General features: G+C 34.9%; 3 protein-coding genes across 4 annotated transcripts in view; 2 read left to right on the top strand and 1 right to left on the bottom strand.

The window, feature by feature from the left end:
* Window positions 1-1,407: 1,407 nt before the first annotated feature.
* Window positions 1,408-10,636, bottom strand: LOC147064983 (sin3 histone deacetylase corepressor complex component SDS3). Of its 2 annotated transcripts, none has more exons than XM_085957409.1 (6): window positions 10,321-10,636; window positions 6,598-6,661; window positions 5,386-5,701; window positions 4,428-4,647; window positions 3,898-4,067; window positions 1,408-1,582 (listed from the first exon to the last, which is right to left on the bottom strand). In XM_085957409.1, exons 1-6 carry the CDS (start codon window positions 10,451-10,453, stop codon window positions 1,484-1,486), a joined length of 1,002 nt encoding a protein of 333 aa, XP_085813535.1. In that variant the 5' UTR covers window positions 10,454-10,636; the 3' UTR covers window positions 1,408-1,483. The 2 variants fall into 2 exon arrangements, with proteins under 2 accessions (XP_085813535.1, XP_085813536.1); XM_085957410.1 differs by lacking the exon at window positions 10,321-10,636 and adding an exon at window positions 10,077-10,214.
* A 519-nt stretch (window positions 10,637-11,155) lies between these two features.
* Window positions 11,156-20,889, top strand: part of LOC147064981 (uncharacterized) — a 32,125-nt gene continuing 22,391 nt past the window's right edge. The window contains exon 1 of the mRNA XM_085958381.1: window positions 11,156-11,447. Coding sequence (XP_085814507.1) covers window positions 11,382-11,447 — 66 coding nt within the window. The 5' untranslated portion in view covers window positions 11,156-11,381. The remainder of the gene's footprint in view (window positions 11,448-20,889) is intronic.
* LOC147064982 (F-BAR domain only protein 2) lies at window positions 11,401-14,393 on the top strand. The gene is given in 2 exon segments (XM_085958379.1): window positions 11,401-13,309; window positions 13,311-14,393. Coding segments are annotated over 2 exon segments (2,709 nt in total). The 5' UTR covers window positions 11,401-11,542; the 3' UTR covers window positions 14,253-14,393.

Here is a 20,889-nt window from a genome sequence, read left to right as displayed (position 1 = left end):
GTTTCCCACAGACATGGAATTTGGGGACACAGGTACTCGTAATACAGGGATTAGTTAGGTAAAGGCCTGTACTTAAGTCCGCTGGGTTTTTTTTATTTATGCTATTGATATTATTAAAAAATATGTTATTGTTATTTCAAATTATCTTATAATTACATACCTTTGAAGGGTTTAAAAATATCTTTCTGATTCAAAATATGGTCATTAATATTAAAATTATTAAGAATTATTAGGGCACTTATATAATTATAAAAGATTAGTTACCTATTAAACAAATAATTTGCATGGTATGTAGGTAATAACTAATTGTTTCCAGGAAAAGTAACATTTTTTGATAATTTTTTTTTTGTTTGTTATAGAATAAAAATAAGTACATGACATTAACATATTAAAATTAAAAAGTTTCACAAAGGCAATTTGACATAGTAAAAAGTAGGTACTATTCAACTAAATAACTATTTTTTTAAATTTAAAAAAAAATATTTTTAAGACAAGTACATACCACTATTTTTAAAAAATATTACATACCAATAAAACAGCTAAATATGTAGGTGCAATGCGAAAAATATACAGCTCCCAGTAGGTAAGAATGGCTATAAAATATTTTTTAGACAAAGTAAATTCGAAAATATATTACATAATTATAATAAATACGGACCGCTACTGAACTATCATCTCCTGTCAACAATGTACCACTGTGCGACAAACACCGCTCCTTTTAAAAAATTCCGCGTCGAACGCCGCTCTGTCAGGTAGAGACTGACAAAGACCGCTCTTGGGATAATTAAAATGCATTTATTTGAATAAATACAGCTTATACGTTGGATTTGACAATTTATTATACTTTTCCGTATGTAACGGAAGAAATATAACATCTAAATTTACACTTAAATCATCATAATATGGTCAAAACAGTTTTTCGTCATTTACTCAAAACTCAAAAAAGTCTCTAGAGCGGGTTTTGTAACTCTACGCCTCAATTATTCTCCTGCCATCCAGAAAAGCTTCCATTGTTGAGCCAGTATACTGACAGAGAAACTGTATCAAGATGAAACGGAAGTTTACAGTTTTACAATACTTTGCAGCTACATAGTATGTATTTATATTGCAGATTAATTAAAATAACACAATAATAATAATGTAATAAAGTACTTATTTCTCAGGAAATAACAATCAGGACCAGTTTCGTTCACTTAGGGGTCAATATTTCACAAAATATTTAACCCCTCTGTCTAGAATACATCACATCCCCCAGCCGTTAAAAAAATCGTTTTAAATGATCTATTTCAGTATAATGTTCTCATTAAGAAATGAATTGGTTTTGTGATGTCAAGACTTCATTGGATATTATAAAAGGGGCTATCGACTCAACAAAAGGTTAGGAACCCGTCTAGTAAAAGAATATAATTGGTAGTTTTGATTTCTTTATTAGATCTTAAATATAAGTACAAAACTATCAGTCAATTTACAAAATAATATATTACTACGATGCCCTTCTTTTTATAATCATTTTTCCCCTCGCCAGTTGTGATGTGTTTATTCGTAATTTGTTGCCGTCCACTGATGACTTTTTCACCCATATCTGAAACAAATGAATAAATGATTTATTACTTCCATTTCCTCCCCTTGTTCCTCTCTTCTTCTTCAATCTCCTCTTCTTCAATCAAAAATTGGAGATCAAATTGCAGCTGTTCACAGTCAATTATTCTCAGTGGTAATAAGTCATTATTTCAGGCCAGGAAAATTAATTTGTTTTGTAAACACTCCATGGATGCAAATATCGTAGGCCAGTCCAGTTTCGTATGATCAAAAACGAAATGAAACAAATCATGTATTTAATAAGACAACGCCCTATTTGCTTAATTAATATAAAACACATAATTCAATTACGACCAGTTTCGCCTGCTTCAATGTAACATTGTTAACTGATACAATAGGAGGTACAATATTTTACGACGTTTTTATTAGCTCGTATTATTGTTTGTCCGGTACAAATTTTTTAACTAACTTCCCGACTAGCTAGACATTTGAAACTTTTAGAATAGGTATATCATAACACGATGAGAATGCATTCTTTTAATACTTTTGGCCATCTTTAAGCAGAATTGAATTCATTTTCAGTTAATTCTGTTTTGTATGTTTCGGAAAAAATTCATTAAAAGTAATATTTACTACTCACTATTATTGGTTGCTAAGTGGGTCCTAGCAACTAAATTATTAATATATACGTGCGTTACTATGGAACTCAATATGAAATGTCAAAATGACATTTCTGTATTCTATAATATTTATTCAGTATTTCTATCAAGTACATACAATGAAAAGTTTTTAGTAATACATAGAATTGTCAAGTTTATATGATTCAACAGAAAATTTAAAAACGTGGCATATAAAAAGTTCTTTTTATTTAATTTAATTTATTTAAATCATAACAGTAAATCAATTTCAGTACAAACAGAACATAAGATATTTGTGCACTAGCCATCCGGTATTGTTCGATTTTGTCTTGCTGTCATTTACTTTCGAAAGCAAAATAAAATATAATTGTAAAGGTACCAGTTTTGCGCAGTGTTGATATACCTATATGATAATAGCACTCTTATTGTAACCAACAATAATTTTGAAACTGTGGAGTATTGCGAATAACACAAGTGATGAAATAAGTTGCTGAATTAACGCTAACAGCAAGTGTTTATAACAGTTCATAATAAAACTCTCCTCCCTCCAGTAGTATTAACATATGAATCAGAGCGCAGGGCACTCAACAAACGGGTTGAGAAAAAAGTGGTCATCTTTGAGAGGTCCTAAGAAGAATTGCATTTGAGCGTAGTTATGCACAAAGCAGCCGAGCCACACAAACCTCAAACAGAGATAGAAGCACTTTTATGTAAATTGTGTTTCTTTAAATCAGCAAAGCCTCTGTATACTGTGTATACTTTTTGAATGATAGATATTATATAGGTATATATATAATTTTGTATAACTTTTGAAGAGATAAAAGCATATAATCTATGAATTTTTGGTATTTTAGTAGTCCAGGTGTTTTGAGTAAAATGATTTTTTTAGAATATGCATTCTGCGGAATGCAGCCATCTCTTATTTTTGTAAGAAAAGTCTTTATTTTTGATTATTTTCTTTAAAAATAGCCTTATAAGTTACTAAATTATTATGGGAATTTCAAAATTCTGAAAATAATTCGAAAAACTTGTAAATTATACATCAATATTTAGCTGCCTGGCACTATTTTTTATATGAAAAATCTGTATATTATATTATATATAATAAAATGAAAAACATATAATGTAATTGAGAAAATAATGTTTATTAATTGAATGTAGAAAAACACACCTTACAGTCACGATTTTAAAAATTTACTTATGTACATAATATTATCATTTGGCTGCTTCTTGCAGAACGAATATTGCATATTTTTAGAACGCATTTATATGACATTTTTGTATGACAGCAGCTTGGTTGCTTTATGCAAATCGAAAATGTCATATTCTGTGATTTGCAAAATCTTTAAAACGCATTTATATAAGATGTTTGTATGACAGCAGCTTGGCTGATTTGTGCAGAACGTAAAACAAACGTGTGAGATTATGGAAATCACAATAACTCATTTTTTTTAAAATTGTGGCTTGGCTGCTTTGTGTATAACTACGCTCATTTGTAAGTTGAGACAAAATGATGAATTATATTTACTTTATGAATGATCATGTCGCATACCTATAAAAAAAAGAAAGACTGAGCTAAATCGGTCACGCACGTAAAATACTGAAGGAGCCATCAGCAAGACGGGTTATGTATACATCCTCCGAGGGTAAAAGAAGATCAAGAAGGCCGACTGAGATGGCTGACGATGACTATTGTTCAATTAAAAGGTATTTCACTCACACAATCAGATCCAATGGCGGTGATGTGTGCTGGAAAGCGAGCATAGTCTCTCCCCTCCACGTAGATGCTCTGGCCCCGGTGATACCAACGCCTCTCGTATAATAGTTTACCGTCTTCTACTCGAGCTTCAGCCAAGGGTGACGGAGGACGATTTTCAACATTGTTTCCGCCTATACAATAAAAAATCAATTATTAAATTGTTATACAGTCTGTAATCAGGACATTTCTTTACTCAAAAGCAATAAGCTTGAACAAGTCGGAAGTCAAGAACATAATATATCTTTGTGACAGCAAATTTATATAGATAGTCAAATTTCTGAAGATCAAAGCTGGAATGGAGCATTTAAAACAGTGACTTTTCACTATTCCTGAAAAACAAAATATTTAATCTATGTATTCTTTCAGTTGTGGGTGAAAAACATACACCTTAAATTCAAGAGATTCAAAAACTATAACAAACACGCAGGAAACTTTAGCTGGTGAAACAGAAATTGACAAAATGTAAAATGATAAATGACTGAATGACTTACCGATAGAATGTGAGATAGACGAAGGTGGGGGAGCGTGCTGTTTCCGAGGGACAATAGGTGCAGAGGGACGATTGCGAGAAATCTGTCTCAAGTCCGACTCCACTTCTCTTTCATCTAGGAGGTAGGTCAAGGTGAGGGGGAGAGGTTTCCGCCGCTTGTCTGGGGCGGGGGCTGGTTCATTGGGTCGCCGCCTCAACTTGCGGGTCATGGCGGGTTTTACCTGACAAAATAATAAAAATGACAATTATAAGCATATAAGCATCCACATGGTGTAGGCTATCCTTTGACAGAGAGACAATTTGTTAACTGTTCACTTAGGGCCTGATGCATAAAATGTTGACGTTATGAAAACTAATTAATTACGATTGCTATGCATATATGACATTTTACCTAAGCAGTCATTTGATATTTAAGCAACATCGTCAGTTTTATCATATAATGAGCGAAATAGAGACATTTCTATTATAGTTTGATCCAACTCGACGATTAGGTTGAAAGTTTATCTCAAAGGTGTCATGTAATGCCCTGTCACTACTGTCATGTTGAGATTTGCTTTTATAATAAATGTCATACTTTATTCATTATTTTAAAATAAAATCCGAAACAAATTAATATGTTTAATAAATACAATGAACGACTAGATACTTGACCGAATACAATCTCCAATAGTTTGCGGTAACATTTTTGAAGTAGGTAGCGAAATATGACGGAAGATTGTTTAGTTTAGCCGCAAACTTAATCAATATAATCTTTGGCTTACTTATAATTTTATAATTAGCCACGCAATGTATGTTATGAACCAATCACATCAGGTTGATCGAATTGGTCCCCAAATCTTTACACGTCTTTGTGATTTAAGGTTGACGATTGCTAACGACGATTAGCGTGAGTTATCGAAATTGCAAATCTGTTCATGTAATTAGTAATAAAATTGTCAAAATGTGAATAGTAAACTGACCTCCATAGAATCACCATTAAGTTCCATAGTGAGTCTTTCACTTTCAATATGTTTTCTTTTGTCCTCGAAATCTGTTAATAAATTCTCTTTGAGGTCCACCTTCTTCTCTTCGAACTCCTTTGCGGCGGCCTTTTTCTCCAGGACATAATCTTGCTCCACGCACTCCATGAGGTAGTCTCTGTGAATCGTGTTGAGCTGCTGCCTCTCCGACAGCTGCTGTTCCAGTCTGCGGACGCGGCGAGAGTATTCGGGGTGCACCCCGTCCCTCAGCTGTTGTAACTGTTTTCTTAAATTTGCTATTTTATCTTGGTACATTCTGAAACAAACAACACATGCATCACCTAAGAGATTGAACTCACAGGCGACCACAATACATTATGTGATTTTCTCAAGCTGGTTGTTTCTGTACTACAACTACCACACTACTGTAATTGGACCTCGTAGCGTTACAAGTGTTTTGTATTTATATCATCTGATTCCAGAACCTTTTAGAATAGCTGAATCAGTAATAGAAAAATTTATATTCTTTTTGTTGGCAGTATTGGGTGAATTTTAATGAGTGATGGCCTGTTGTTGACGCACTTGTATTAATTATTTACAGATTTACGCAATTGTTAATCTATATAATGATCTTGAATTGTAGAAAAAACGTATATTAAGCTTGTAATACCAATTCAAGATGTAGTTCTCAGTGCGACTGTGGTATAGATCCACCAGCTTAAATTGTCCGCTGAGTGAAGGCGCCACATGGTAACATTTGACATACAATGTAATACTTTTTATACTGTGATGAGCTTAGATTTAAATTCTAACAACGGACAATTTATGATGGTATGTAATATATATATATATAAATAAATTACAAAGCATATGTGTGAAGTTTGATACAAATGCAATATGAAATAATTTGCAGTTAATGTAATCATTATCCTCGGGAATCCTTTTCCCCATCTTCACTTTTATATAAAAAGGCTCCATCTCTATTATACCTAAAGACAGTTTTTCTTCAACATTTTTGGCATCAGTGCTTGAGGTGGTAGAAATTTCTATTTCAAGAGGTTAACATAATATTCAGAACTCAAAGAAAAATAGAGGAAGGTGATCCAGTATTCTGTTATTAAATGGTTAAAATCCTAAATCATGTGGAAAACTAAAAACAATACCGATACATATAGTTTCAAATAAGTCATTCTGCGAGTATAATTAACTTACTGTTCTTTAATTTCTAGTGGCTCATCGCGGTGTCCCATGTCTGTTTCACTCGCCTCCTCCGTATCTGATTTTTTTTAAATAAAAGAAAATGATTAACAGTAGATACAAATGATTATATTTTTATTAGCAATAAGCATGATATTGCTCTACATTACAAGGAGACGTTGGCCAAAATTTTTTCATGCGTGGTCTTACAACGTTAGTACAGTTTGTAACTGATAACTGATCCAATAAGGGTTTGAGAATGTTTTTTTGTAATAAAAAACACTTTAATCGATGTCAAAGACCATATTGGCCATATAGCCATCACAGATGTATATGTAGGAAGCCACTTTCTAATCTAAAGTTAACAAAACAGGCGATGATTATTTCCATCTTTAGTTTGATTAACAAACAAAATTTCCACATCTAGAGTGTTGAAAATTCTCGTGAAATGCAAGAAAGACTAATGCATTCAGAACGTCACTGTTTTATAGTATTTTATGGCCCAGAGCATTAAGCCTTAATTTTTTTTGGAAACAACGATAGTGAAGCACTTCTAGTCAACGGTTATCGCTACTGCGGTGACTTTAACTATGGGCAGGACTGAATTGTATTGACTTAGAGCATATGAGTCGCCTAGAGTCATAACTCACATATTCCAAAAATCAAGTTTTGAGATAATCTTAAACCACCAGAGTGCTGATTTTTTGTAATTAGAAGAAAAGTATTGAACTCCTTTGAATAACAATGCATGAGTCGATTTACATAATTTTTTTAAAATATATATAATACTCCTAAGGCTGCAGATACACAGCACATTATGAGAAATAGAGCTCCCTGATTGAGTAGAAGGGCCTTGATTACAGAACTCACATTATTCATTGAAAAATGTGAGTTATGGCATCAACAGTCAACTTTGTCAACGATTTTCACATGGTTTAACGTAATTTTGATATCCAACTATGTTTCTTTAATTATAGATTAATGCATTAAGAATCACTTGGTATATTTAACTAAAAAATGACAAAATTGCAAAATGTGAGTTTTGACTCTAGGTGACTCATACTTTATTTAGTTTCATGAAGACAACGCCACATGCCATACAGCCGGTGAAATAATCTCTTTATTTCTACTGAATTTCAAAGGCAAAAAAGCGATGTAATTTAATTGACCGAGAAGATTGAATTCGATGTTTGGGATTATTTTCTTTAAGGCTATAGTTCAGCAGAGGCATGGTCTAAAACCATCGTGACTACGCGACGCGAAGATTGTGCAAATGACGCGTGCAGAACAAAACATAATTTGTCATAAAAAGTCAACATGCGTCCATTTAATGTTATGTTTATTGTTCTATTACCAATAATAATAATATATTCATTGACATGTTTTCTTTTTCAAGTAAATGGGTAACGTTTTTTAGTCATCTTTACACGATTTAAGAATTAATTCCCCCGTCGCCATCACAAAACAAATTGACGTGTTCACAGCTTGACTTTCGCTCTCCGATTGCCAGCCAGTCCAAAATTTCATCGCACCTATAGTTGAAAATTATTTCCCGTTTCACTGAAGTACCGTCTTAAGGCTACATGAACAAAAAAGTGCACAAGAATACAAAAAGCATCCACGAGCTCAAATTGGAACTAATGGTTTGAAGCATATTATATTAACGTGTTCTCACCTTATTGAGAATGTTAGTTCTCTCTTGAACTGACAATGTTTAAGACATTATTTGAATAGGCAATAAACGAAAGGCAAAACGAAAGATATGAAATCGCATTGTGTGACCTTGGTCTTAGGCATTGCAAACATGATGCCTATAAATAGAACGCATCACACTGGCATCACACGAACATCAGTCTGGAATTCATTTCATTGACCTCATGCATTGCCGACTCAAGTAGAAAGCCGATACATTCACAACGACTGGTCCTACTTTTCCCGCCCCTCCCGTTGTAGATGACCTGTCATTGTTCTATAGAGTGCTCATACTGACGCGTCTATTGTGTTCACACAGGGAATGGTTTGATTTGGATAGATGAGTTACATGATAAATAATACACTAGCATTAACACACCTTCTACAAATGAAATGCATAGATCAATGCTACATACACCCGATACTCTTTTTGCACGGCTTTTTTTTGCAGGGTTTCGAAATAACACGGTTTAAAAAAAGTAAAAAGAATAAAAATACGTATGTATGACCATATTTATCAAAAAATTGCATTGCAATGGACCGCACGCTACCGGTCCATACATATGTTGTGACCGGATGCCGCCCAGACATACATATGGACATACATGATGCCACTAGTCAGTCACTTTGGGTTCGATACGAGAGACACGGCGTGTGCTTCGGCGTCAGCGTCATAAAATATTTCCAGCGATGAGTGATTTTTCACCAGTGAAAACAGCAGTAAACGGGGACGTTTATTGTCAAGTAGCAACACTGAATGCATATGTTTCTCTATGGTAAATTTAATTTAAGTATATCTATTAAAACTATGGATTTTTATGTAAAATAATAAATAAATTTGATTTATTTTTGAGTTCAAGAATTTCGTATTTTGAGTTGATTTTAAGTAATGGAATCTATCTACCATTTTTGTATGGGCACCTTACCTTTTTTACACGGTTTCGTTTTGCACGGTAATCTTTGGTACGTTCCCCCATGCAAAAAGAGGATCGGGTGTATTTTTTGGAAATCGATATTACCACCGGTTTTTGTGTGAAGGACTAGTCTGACTTTGACAGCTGATGAATAACAGGAATGTATATTATTTATAAATAACACTGATAGTTCATATATTTGATTTGAAACGAGAAAGGGCGAATCAATATGTCAAGCAATCAGGGATCTGATTTTGACAGCTGAAAAGTGGACCACTCGTTGCTTGTGCAAAAAGATTAATCTAAAGATTGCGCTGCTTCATGTCATTGAATTAAATGTGTTCAAATAAATTGGACTTTTAATTTTAATAAGTCATTTTAGTTGAATTTGAATATTTTAGAAATAAAAGCAGGAAAAAAATGTAAAACCCGGAATTAAATGTACTAATCCTGGATCAAATATTGAATCGATTAGGATAAAATATCTAGTGACTTCAAGGCGATATACAATCTTGTAAGTACTTTAATATCAAAAAGTTAGCAACAACTAGATATCTGAAAATATTATTTCCGGTAGGTACTTAACGGCAGATTCTTAGAAGAAGGATCACATTCAGTAATATTCTCAAAAAATTAAGCTTATGAAGTTAAATCAATATACATAGTATTGACTTGTGTATTATTAAGTTATTTTTGCTTTCAGTTGACAAGCTTTCATATATTCATATCAACATGACCAATCGATATAGCTTTAAATTGTTATTTTTTAAATCTAAATGTGTGTAAATAATCTAGTTCAAAAAAGGTGTGGGTTGTGATTAAATTAAATATATTACAACCAAATTGCTTATGTAGCAGACAAATTAAAAATATTTTTTGCCATCATACCATCTTACAGAATAGTTGACACAAAATTTCACATCGAGCACCAGTTTCTGATTTTTTTTAAATACACAGTCATCCAATGACAGCGTAAAATTATAGTTTTATTTAGAATATAATGGAAACGGTTCGTTTGTAGTTCATAAACGTCATTTTTCGGAGGGAAAATAGGTCGAAGTTTGAAAGAAAACATTGCAATTTGTAAGGTTAAACGGGGTACGGTTAGAAGTCGATTTGTCTAGGAATTTACCTTCGTCGCTGTCATCCATTGCTGCGGGAGGCTGTTCTTCTTGATCTCGATATTCGTACTCATCATAACAATCATCATCCAAGTCATTCTCGTCTTGCAAATGCCCAGAGTAGGGTGAACCCTGATACGACATCTTTGTCCTAATTATTGTATTGTTATTATTACAACTAAATTGAAACTATCCGATATATACGCTAATGTTCAGGTGTGCCAATGTTTTCGGAATGCCATTTATATCTGGAAATAAGTATATAAACGTATTGGGCAAAATTCTACTACGTTTCGACCGAATACTGACAGACAGCTGTTTACTAATGGCGTCTGTTTGGATTTTATTGCATGCTTTTTAAATTTATTTGTGGCTAATTGGCTAATAGTGTATTCTGTAGTTATATGTCTGATTAATACTAATTGAGATAAAACCTTTTTGATAAACCAAAATTATTTTTGTGATAGAGTTTTAAGTAGGTAGGTCGGTATAATAATCACCAGTAGATATTGAAGTAGATTTTTATTAAGTGATAAATACAAACAGACAAATAACCAATGAGCTTGGAGCGCTTACCTACAACCATTGCCTACAACAATGTTTTACAAAACTGTAATAAAAGAATAATGTCCTTCACGTGTGTTTCACGAAACCCGATAAAACATAGTTAATATCATTTTAATTGACATAATACTAAATGGAGAAAGCTTTCCATAAAAATAATTTTTAACAACTTAGCTAGATTCGATTCAAAATAGTTATTTTTTAATGATATTTTGCAACTGTATGCTTATTTGGAAAATAGATGTTTTGTGACGTCACGCAAAAACGACGTCATCTTCTATTATTGAGGATTGGTAGATTGATTCTGCGAGTTGTGAAGTTGTTTTTGTTGAAATGTTCGGACGTGATGGGCAGTGACGGAAAGCGTTTTAAATTAAATAGGCGTTGCGCACCCGTATCTTTTTGAAATGTTAACCGTCCACATTTATCGCGTATCGTGCGTAGAGTCCTCGTCGAAATGATGTAATTCGATGGAATGCCCCTGCGGTAGTTTTTCCTTCGGTTTATAATGGAGGAATCTTTTAGCATTCCACCAGAGGAGTGTGGAGATTCCGAACTCGATCCCAGAATTCAGGTCAGTGATCTAAAAGATACCGATTCATAACAGATTAGTTAAATTACACCCTTATTTTAATGACATAATGTAAAGTCACATCGAAATCTACAAAAATGAGCGTCAACTTCAACGAGTATTTCGCGGGGGAGAACAACGGATACGATGTTCTGTATCAGAACATGAAGTATGGGCTCAACGCGAGTAAGGAGTTCTCGGACTTCCTGAGGGAGAAGTCGAACGTGGAAGAGACCAATTCGAAGCTCCTGTCGAAATTGGCGAAGCAGGCCAACGGCGGCTCGATCCAGGGGACTTTCGCGCCCATGTGGACGGTCCTCCGAAATTCTGCCGAAAGACTGTCCACTCTCCACCACCACATGTTCCAGAAAGTCAGCGAGCTGGTTAAAGACGTCTCCAAGTATGCGGACGATCTGCACAAGAAGCACAAGGCGGTAAAGGACTCGGAATCGAGCACCCTCGAAGTGGTTTTAAATGTACAGAGTACTAAACAGGCTTTGCAAAAAGCCAAAGATCTCTACACGGCGAAAGCCCTAGAGCTGGAAAAATTGCGCAAAGAGAACGCTTCGTCGAAAGATATCGAAAAAATAGAAGTGAAATTAAAGAAGTTGCACGATGATTATAAAATGCTGGTCGATAAATATTCAGTAGTGAAGCAGGAATTCGAAAAGAAAATGTCGCTGACCTGCAAGCATTTCCAAGACGTGGAGGAGACTCATCTCAAGCAGATGAAGCAGTTTGTGGGCGCTTACATTGAACTTATCCAAAACAATCACGATCTGGTCGGTCAGGTCCACGTCGGCTTCAAGCACCAGTGCCTGGAGATGACAGTGGAGAAGCTCCTCGAGCAGTTCGTCTTGGAAAAGTATAACGTCATGGAGAAGCCCACTCTCATAGATGTCAACGCCCAGCTGCCCAAGCCGGCTTCCGCTAACAATTCAATTTCTGAAAGTGATCAAATATCTGCTGGAGTCACCAACGGCGCTCACAAGAACACGTCGGCTGTCATGAAATTGAGTAAGAAAGAACCGTCATTCGCTAGCAAAACATCGCGAAGGACAACTTCATTACTAAACCTCTTCACACCTAATTTTCAAAGTAAAGACGAGCCCAGCGGGAGTTTGGACGGAGCCACTCCGTGCTCGGCCCCGTCGAGTCCCAGCGGCTTGCAATCCGCAGCAGCCGCTGCCGCTGCTCAGACCACTGACAAAACCGACGATTCCCAAATGGGAAGGAACCCGCTTAGAGAATCCAAATGGTTTTTGAGAAGCAGACGCAAACTTAAAAAATCAAAGAAGAAAAAAGACGACAGCGGCGAGAATGCTGGCACTATAGAGGACAAGTCCGATTTGGAAGAGAAAGAGGAAGAGGCCGCGTCTAAGGACGTCGAGTCCATGCAGTCTCCCGAGGTTGATGAGGACGGCTACTGCATAAGGCCCAAAGATGACAAAGGAAGTGTCTATTCCACATCCGACTCCGACTCAGATGACGAGAGAGAGCAGAAGATCCACGTGGAGATTAAGCCTCTGAGCAACGGGGCGGCGCCTATGTCCGCCAGCGTCGACGAGCTGCTTGCCACTGTGGAAAACCTTTCCCTGTTCCCTGCTGGTACTGCCCGGAGGGGATCCAACGCCAACTCGGTCAAGCCTAGCAGTGACCTCCTGGGGCTCAACTTTTTCCAGAGCCCCGCGGGGAGCAATCCGGCCTCACCGATTGGCGGCGCCGGAAACCCATATGCACCTCTACAAAGCTCCCATGGGACGTTCCTAGAGAGTCCACCTCCCGCATCGACGGGAGACGTTGGGGACCTGTTTTCTGAGGTGGGTGATATGAGCCAGGGGAGCGAGAGACGTTCCGTCACTACCCCCGTCCGCCTCGTCGATTGCCTTACCTCGTCCGCCTTCAAGGAGATCTGAAGGGGGAGAGTTCAGAGCGGCCGGGGTGGCGGGATCATCGCGTGGACCCTCCCCGCTCACCATAGGAATGGCCGACACAATTCCCCTAGCTGTTGCATTCCATGAAATTGTCCACAGCTATTTTCGGGGCTCGGACGAGTCCAAGTGCCAGGTAAAGATGTCCGGCGACCTCATGCTCTCCTTCCCTACAGGGATAGTGGGCGTTCTGGCCAATAATCCCAACCCGGCGAAGCTCTGCTTCCGCCTCAAAAACTATTCCAAACTGGACAACATCACCCCCAACAAACAGCTGATAGCAATCAACAGCGCCCTGTCATCTCGGGACGGTGCGGTCTTAGAGTTCAACATGCCTGCGCTCACCTCCCTGCTTAAGAGACAGTCAGAAAAAAATCCAGCCGCTAGCTACTTCAACGTGGACATCCTCAAATACCAGGTCAAAGCGAAGCCAGGCGCCGCCTCCTGCCCCTTCCAGCTTGTATCCTACTGGAAGTGCGAGAAGTCACATACGGATCTCAAGATAGACTACAAATACAATCTCCACGCCATGAGTTCGCCCTCGCCTCTCCTGAATTTGTCTGTGTCGGTCCCCGTCAGTGGCGGTGTCCTCAAGGTAGCGTCCATGCCTAGCTGCGCCACCAGCGGTGACGGCGAAGGGCTGGCCTGGAAGTTCACTGAATTATCGCAGCACTCGGACAATCACGGTGTCGGTTCTCTGCGGGCTCGTGCAGAACTATCGTCAGGGCCCTCCTCCAGGGCCACCATCACTTCCCAGTTTAACTGCGAAGGAGCAACCCTTTCCGGGGTGGAATTCGAGCTGATGGGTGCCGGCTATCGGCTGTCGTTGGTGAAAAGACGATTCGTTTCCGGAAAATACATTTGTGACGGGGAATAGACCGAACACAGTGAATGTGGCGATCGACCGTCTCAGTGTTTTATAAAGTGTGGGATTCCCTAATATGATGTCTCGTGATTATCTGACTCCTCTTAGATTTTGACTGATAATAACGCCAACGCGCGAAGGACGAGGCCTAAACCTGTGAAATATTTTCTCTCAATCGTAATAATTATGTTGATAATTCGATGATGAAATTTGTCACAAATATATTCTAGTCGATCGATCCTCTTTAATTACTGAAAACGATACAATCGTCTGTTGATAATTCTGTGCTTGCTTTGGACGGATTTTGGCGACAGTCGGCGTGCATTAGGCTCCGAGCCTCCGGTTCGCGTTCGAAAGTGATCGGGCCCTGGCGCAGTCGGCGGGACGTCCCGGTACGTATTCTTTACAAATTGAGCATATTGAAATACGTGAACCACTCAGACAGACTGTGAGCGATATCGGTCACCCTTCGTTCCCGCGTCAGGGCCTCAAATGTCTAATGCACAACTGACTGCCCTCAAAAACCTAGAATATTTTACTACTCGTGTATCTATCTGATTTGACGTTTGCGATTGTAGCATCTGTTAAATGAAATTTGATAAATATGATGAGTGAAAATTCCTTGTGTGACGAACTGAACTGAACAAAAGTATAAAAATCGATGATAAAAATGACAGAGCGTGACTGATCAACTGACAGAATAATAAAATTAATAGATAAGGTATGTAATGACATAAATAAATCCTTATTTTTTCTATAAAAATGTTTCTCTTTGTTTATTTTCATGAGTTTTTGTTGTCATGCTTGGAATCTCATTAATAGTTATCAGTTTCTTTGATTGACAAGAGTGTTGCTGACTGCTTGAAATTATATTCTGTTATGGAATAAATTCATTCATTGAAATTATGATAATGTATACTGAAGGTTGTTCATTCTATAAATTGATATAAATATTTACTGCAAAAATGGATTAAGTTTTAAACTCTCTTTGTTGAGTGACAAATCAAATTTATAGTATGATCAATAATGCAATGATTACAAGGTTGTCCAATGTCAATACCATAGATGCGCAATCGCAAATTGCAAATGGTAAAATGCCTTTTATCTATGAACAGTACGCTGTTAAAATGATTATATATAAAAATCAGTGGCGTGGAAGACAGTGAAACATCGCAAACTCAAAATTAAGGATCGATCAGATATGACTTCTTTGAAGGAATTGTTTCTATGGGATTTTATTCTTACTCCCGTATGAAAATGTTGTCTGTTTTTAGTGTGTTTACAAACACAGGCTTTAAATTTTTAAAAAATCACAATATTCTTAAAATCACAGCATGATTTAATATTATACTTAATATATTTTCTTTTCATGCCTTATAAAAGATAATATTACAGAGTTATCTTTCATGATACCGAATACTAGTATATCTGGAGATATATTAATAGTTACACGGTTGAACCGTGTATTCTTCATAGTTATTATAACTTACACTTCTTTAGAGCGAAGTTCTGTTAATTGCCGTTACGAGAGATAGTAATCTCATTGCGAATAGTCTATTTTTATATTACTATGTTATATTTTCTTATTTTTATTTCCGTCAACCGACTGACATCTAATTCAAAAGTATTTGCCAAAGAAATCAACGGGGCGAAGATGCCCGATTGTTAACTCTTCTTTTGGGTACTGATTTATCTGAATTCATTTTTTAAGCGAACAAGTCGAGTTCTATTCCCGTATGGGTATTTGGAAGCTGTAGTGTAAATATTCTATTATAGTAGCGGGCGCTTCCGAACCGCCGAACGGTTTTGATGTAAAAATATTCACAGACCTGCGAGATAGTTACCTTTTTTTTATATAGCTTATATAAATGAACTGTATCGGTAACGCGTATTTTGTTTGCATTTTTAAATAAAATAAAATGTATGTGCCTGAATATTTTATAGTTAATTTTCTCATTTATTTTATATTAATTTGTTTAGTCACCGTTTTGGTAGTAGTACATATGTGTAAATATTTTTTAATGAAAATTCAATAGTCAAAGTTAATGATAATATTTAAATGGTAATAATATCCATGAATTATTGTGTACCTATTGTGTTATATTTAATAATAATTGTTACGATACATAGGCTATGTAATAAACAGATGAATACTCTAAAATTTGCAACAATAAAAGAAATGTCTCCTCATATTATAAAAATTAAACTATTTGGGTTCCACCGCATTAGCTTTACAATAATGTCACAGCTGTTTTATCTCAAACCATCATTAATCAAATAAACAATGTAATGTCATTTAAAAATGTTGAATTTTCATCAAGAGGACGCTATCATAATAATGGGATGACTTCATCAATGATTTAAATTTTTAAAACATGCAATTTCTAACAATGATAGTTATTTGAAAGCGGCTAAGCTAATTTTATTAACCGTCTCCCCCTGATTATAAGACGCTATAAACTTTTGAATGTGAGGATTCTAATAAATGAAATATTGCACTGAACTAATAATTTAAGAATTTAAATTTCACTATTAATTATTAGGTACAAAGTATTAATTTTATTTTATATCGTATATCAAAATTTCGGTGTTTCTGTCGTGTCTGACCGATCAAATTTGAAATGTTCCCGTTAAATTTTGCTGCACGAACTGTTCCCTTTGTATATACTGTGTTAAGTATTTTTTTACGATGCTAATTTATTCTAAGCGAGCGATCCGATTCAAGTACAGTTGTAGATATTGAAATATACAGTCTTCTCGCGTAACGCAGTCGGATTCTATTGCAGGTATTGTGCCCATTTTGCCATACTTACACATTTTCACTCGCTTTCCGCTACCGCTAGTCGCGGTCCCGCTCTCGTCGGCCATCGCCGATTGTAACCTTCCCGCTCTGCATGATTTTTATTCCTTCCAAGGTCCTTTTCGTGGACATTCAATCGAACAGCATTTGTTTCGATATTATCTTATTTGAACTGTACCTGTTTCTTTATATAGCAATAATAAATACTTAGCTTATTATTATTACCAGCAAAGTTATTTTAACAAATATATTAAGTAATTTGTTTTTTTTTTTAAATATCTGGAACTTTTTAAAAAACTAAATATTTACAATATTACCGATACCTGCCATTTTTAAATGTTTGTTCTCATTCATCACATATATACCAGACAATATGAATCATTTCTAAGAAACTTACTTAATATAGTTCAATGCCATATTAGAGAGTATTGATTATTCTAATTGAAATGTTTATCAACCATTTGATAATAAATACAAGATCATCATTTATGATTTTAATATGTACAAAATGCCTTCTACTTTGTTTTTGCTTTTTGATCTTGCCGACTAATTTTTCATAACATTCAATTGATTTTACTAAGTGAAAAGCTTCCACAATAAAAGCAATAAAGTCACTTCACATATCTTTACCGTTTGTAATACTTTTCATATCTTCAAAGGAATAGGAAGGGAAGTTTGTTGTAAATTAATTTGAACCTCAATATGCGTCTGCGAGTAGGTCAAATTAAAAACAATTACAATAGGTACAAAAATGACTTATGAAAGACAACCGACTGCTAATAAACGCTTCAATTACATAATAAAGCCGATTCTGTTTCTTTTTAATGAAAATTGCACTCCATTGCACTGATTTCAATGTCAATTGTTATACTTCTCCCTGACTTCAATGAATGCCCGTACAATATAATTTTTCTGTCTGACTAAATACACTTAGTCCTTTTTACTCTCAATAATGTAAGAACACAGTGCTAATATCGCCGCCCGATTCAATTTTTTTTGTCTTACTGTTTTATTTAATTATTTTATTACATTGCGTAATGATGTGGCTTTATTTTAAATGTTTTTTTCCACTTGTTCGCACCTTTAGAGATATAACTCGCTGTCATAATATCTCCCACTTACGAATGAATCTTTACAGTATGGTTTGAAAGTTTTTTTTTGTAATCTTATAATTATATATTGTTTCGTTTTGTTTAGACAAAAATCTCTATCAGCGTAAATGGAAGTTTTGAGTTAAATGTAGCAATGGATTCAGAAAAAAAACTTGTTAAAGATGCCAAGCTGACTAAATAGAACAAAATACTGAACCTGACCGCAATCAGAGAGCAAGCAAACATGCCAAAATCTTGATTTTTTGTTAATTTTAAACTTTCAAAGACTGATCCTAAAACTATATTTTTTGCTGATAGTAACTTTTGCCTGAACGGAATGCTATGATTTTCACATATAATTTTATTATATTATTTATTATCAAACGAGCCACGATAAGGTGACAGTTATATTTAAAAAAAAAAAATGAGTCGAGGTGGTTTTACTTTGCTTTTATTAGTTTTCAGATTTCAATTAACATAAAAGGATCTCAATTTAGATGGGATTAGTGGGATTTGTAGGTCAGGTGACATATCCAAAAAAAATAGTGCAATTAACGACTGCTAGTAGAATAATTGGTACTGTTCGGTTATACCGGAGGCAGCGGAAAACGCATTTTGAAAATAGCCGATAAACTGGATTATTTGTTAGGTTAACCTAACCAAACCTAACCTAACCTAACCTAACCCAACCTAACCGAACCTAAACTAACCCAAACTAACAAATAATCCAGTTTATCGGCTATTTTCAAAATGCGTTTTCCGCTGCCTCCGGTATAACCGAACAGTACCGAATAATTATAAATAAAATAATGGTTCAACCACATGCTCTTGAAAAAATCCTTTGCACATTGTATACATATTCAAGAGAAGACAATAATTGTATCACCTCGGTGGCGAACTGACCTAACCCATGCAAAATCAATAAATGGTTTACGGTAAACGGATTATTGTTGACTATTTTTTAATGAATCTATTGTGTTTTTAATGAGACTTAAACTATCTTTGTCATCTCTCATATCTGCTGAAATTTATGAAAATGGAAAACTCTGTTCAGACATAAGAATAATATTTTTAATGCCAAAAATCTCAGAGTTGCGATATTGTCACTCGATTTACAAATGCATGATGCAGTCCAAATATAAATATTCATATATTTTACATCTCGAGAGGTTTTAAATTCAGCACCGATTGACTGCGAAATATATAAAAGGGGAAAACTTTCAGATTAATTCCGATAACACGATACATATATTACAATATATAATTTGTAGTGAGTTTTATCTCTAAAGTGGTGATATTGTAACTTGTCCATTCCATTGGTGTTCATAGAACTCAACTAATTTATTCTGCAGTACTATCTACATAGGTACCTAGCTATTTTACTACAATATATAATACATTTTATTCTCCATTAATTAATGATAATATTGTTAAAAAATCATTTCATAATAATATACAAAAATATCTACTTATATAATATGTATATATGTTTGAAGTCCTCAGAATGTTAACTATTTTTTTCTTTTCACACTGTACATAATGTGTTTGTATTATATTTCAAAATTTTGGTGTTATTAATAAATTTGTTGTCCTTATTTTAACTTGCAAGATTCCTGTGAAATTTCATGTTAAAGACTAATGCATAAATATTTTTCTATCTGTGTTATGTGTTTTAACTCGGGAAACATATTATTCCATTTCCTTGTACTAAAAGACATTTATTTTTATGCGTAAAAATATTTAAATTTTGAAATGAGCACTGATATTAAAATTATTTCACGGAAACCAACGAAAACATTTTTTTACTGTGAATTTAGGTAAGTAATGAAAAATTTATTGAATTTCACTAAAAACTGAATAATTTTTTGAACACACTATCTCTCACTGGCATACAATTATTTACAGTCGCTTGATCAAAATATATAACCATTTTTTTAAACATAGGAATATGTTGAGTAGGTCAGTTCACCACTGAGGTGCTGATATATGTCTATCTTTATTACAAGCAAAGAATAGAGTAATTAAATTCACTGTAATAGTGTTAGCTGTTAATTCTCTTTGAGAAGACTGTATGAATTAAAATAAATGAATAATTGTTAACTTTTCATTGCTTAAAAATATTATTGTCATTCGTTGATATGTCAATTGTAAAATTGTACACCGCGACAGGACAATTGAAGCATATTAGTGAACAAATTAACCTTTTAGCCTCACCTTAGGCACCGTTTACGAGCTGGACACGTCAAACATAACAGAAATTCAATCAATTACTCTCGTTGACCGTCTCGAATCGAATTTATTAATAATTTATTACATACAACAGATTTTATTTTTTATAGACCACGGTCAAACTTATTCTATCGAGACATTTAACATTTTGTTTACACTCTTTTTTTGTAAGTTGAAATCATATATAATTACGGAAAGCTAATTTCGACACCACGGTGGACGACTGCTCTACTCCTCATCTATTTAAAAAAAATGTTTTATTTGACCCGACAAATTTTACATACCGAATTATCTCTAGTCAATGCCCATATTTCTGAAATTTACAAATATGGAATGGAATATAAGTCAGTTCCATAACAAGTTAATGTTTAAAAAAAGACAGATATTCGGAATACATTTTTTACAAAAATAATAAGTTTCTTTGTAGATTAAATTATTTAATTTGATGCATCTTTTCTATTTTTTTTAATCCAATATCATTGCTCATTTCAATAGCACTAGTGTATATTAATAATTGTAAAATTATTTA

Source organism: Rhyacophila brunnea, unplaced genomic scaffold (genome assembly GCF_057557595.1).
Source record: "Rhyacophila brunnea isolate RB1 unplaced genomic scaffold, BYU_Rbru_1.0 scaffold_7, whole genome shotgun sequence".
Taxonomy (NCBI): domain Eukaryota; kingdom Metazoa; phylum Arthropoda; class Insecta; order Trichoptera; family Rhyacophilidae; genus Rhyacophila; species Rhyacophila brunnea.
This window is presented reverse-complemented; position numbering and strand designations above follow the sequence as displayed.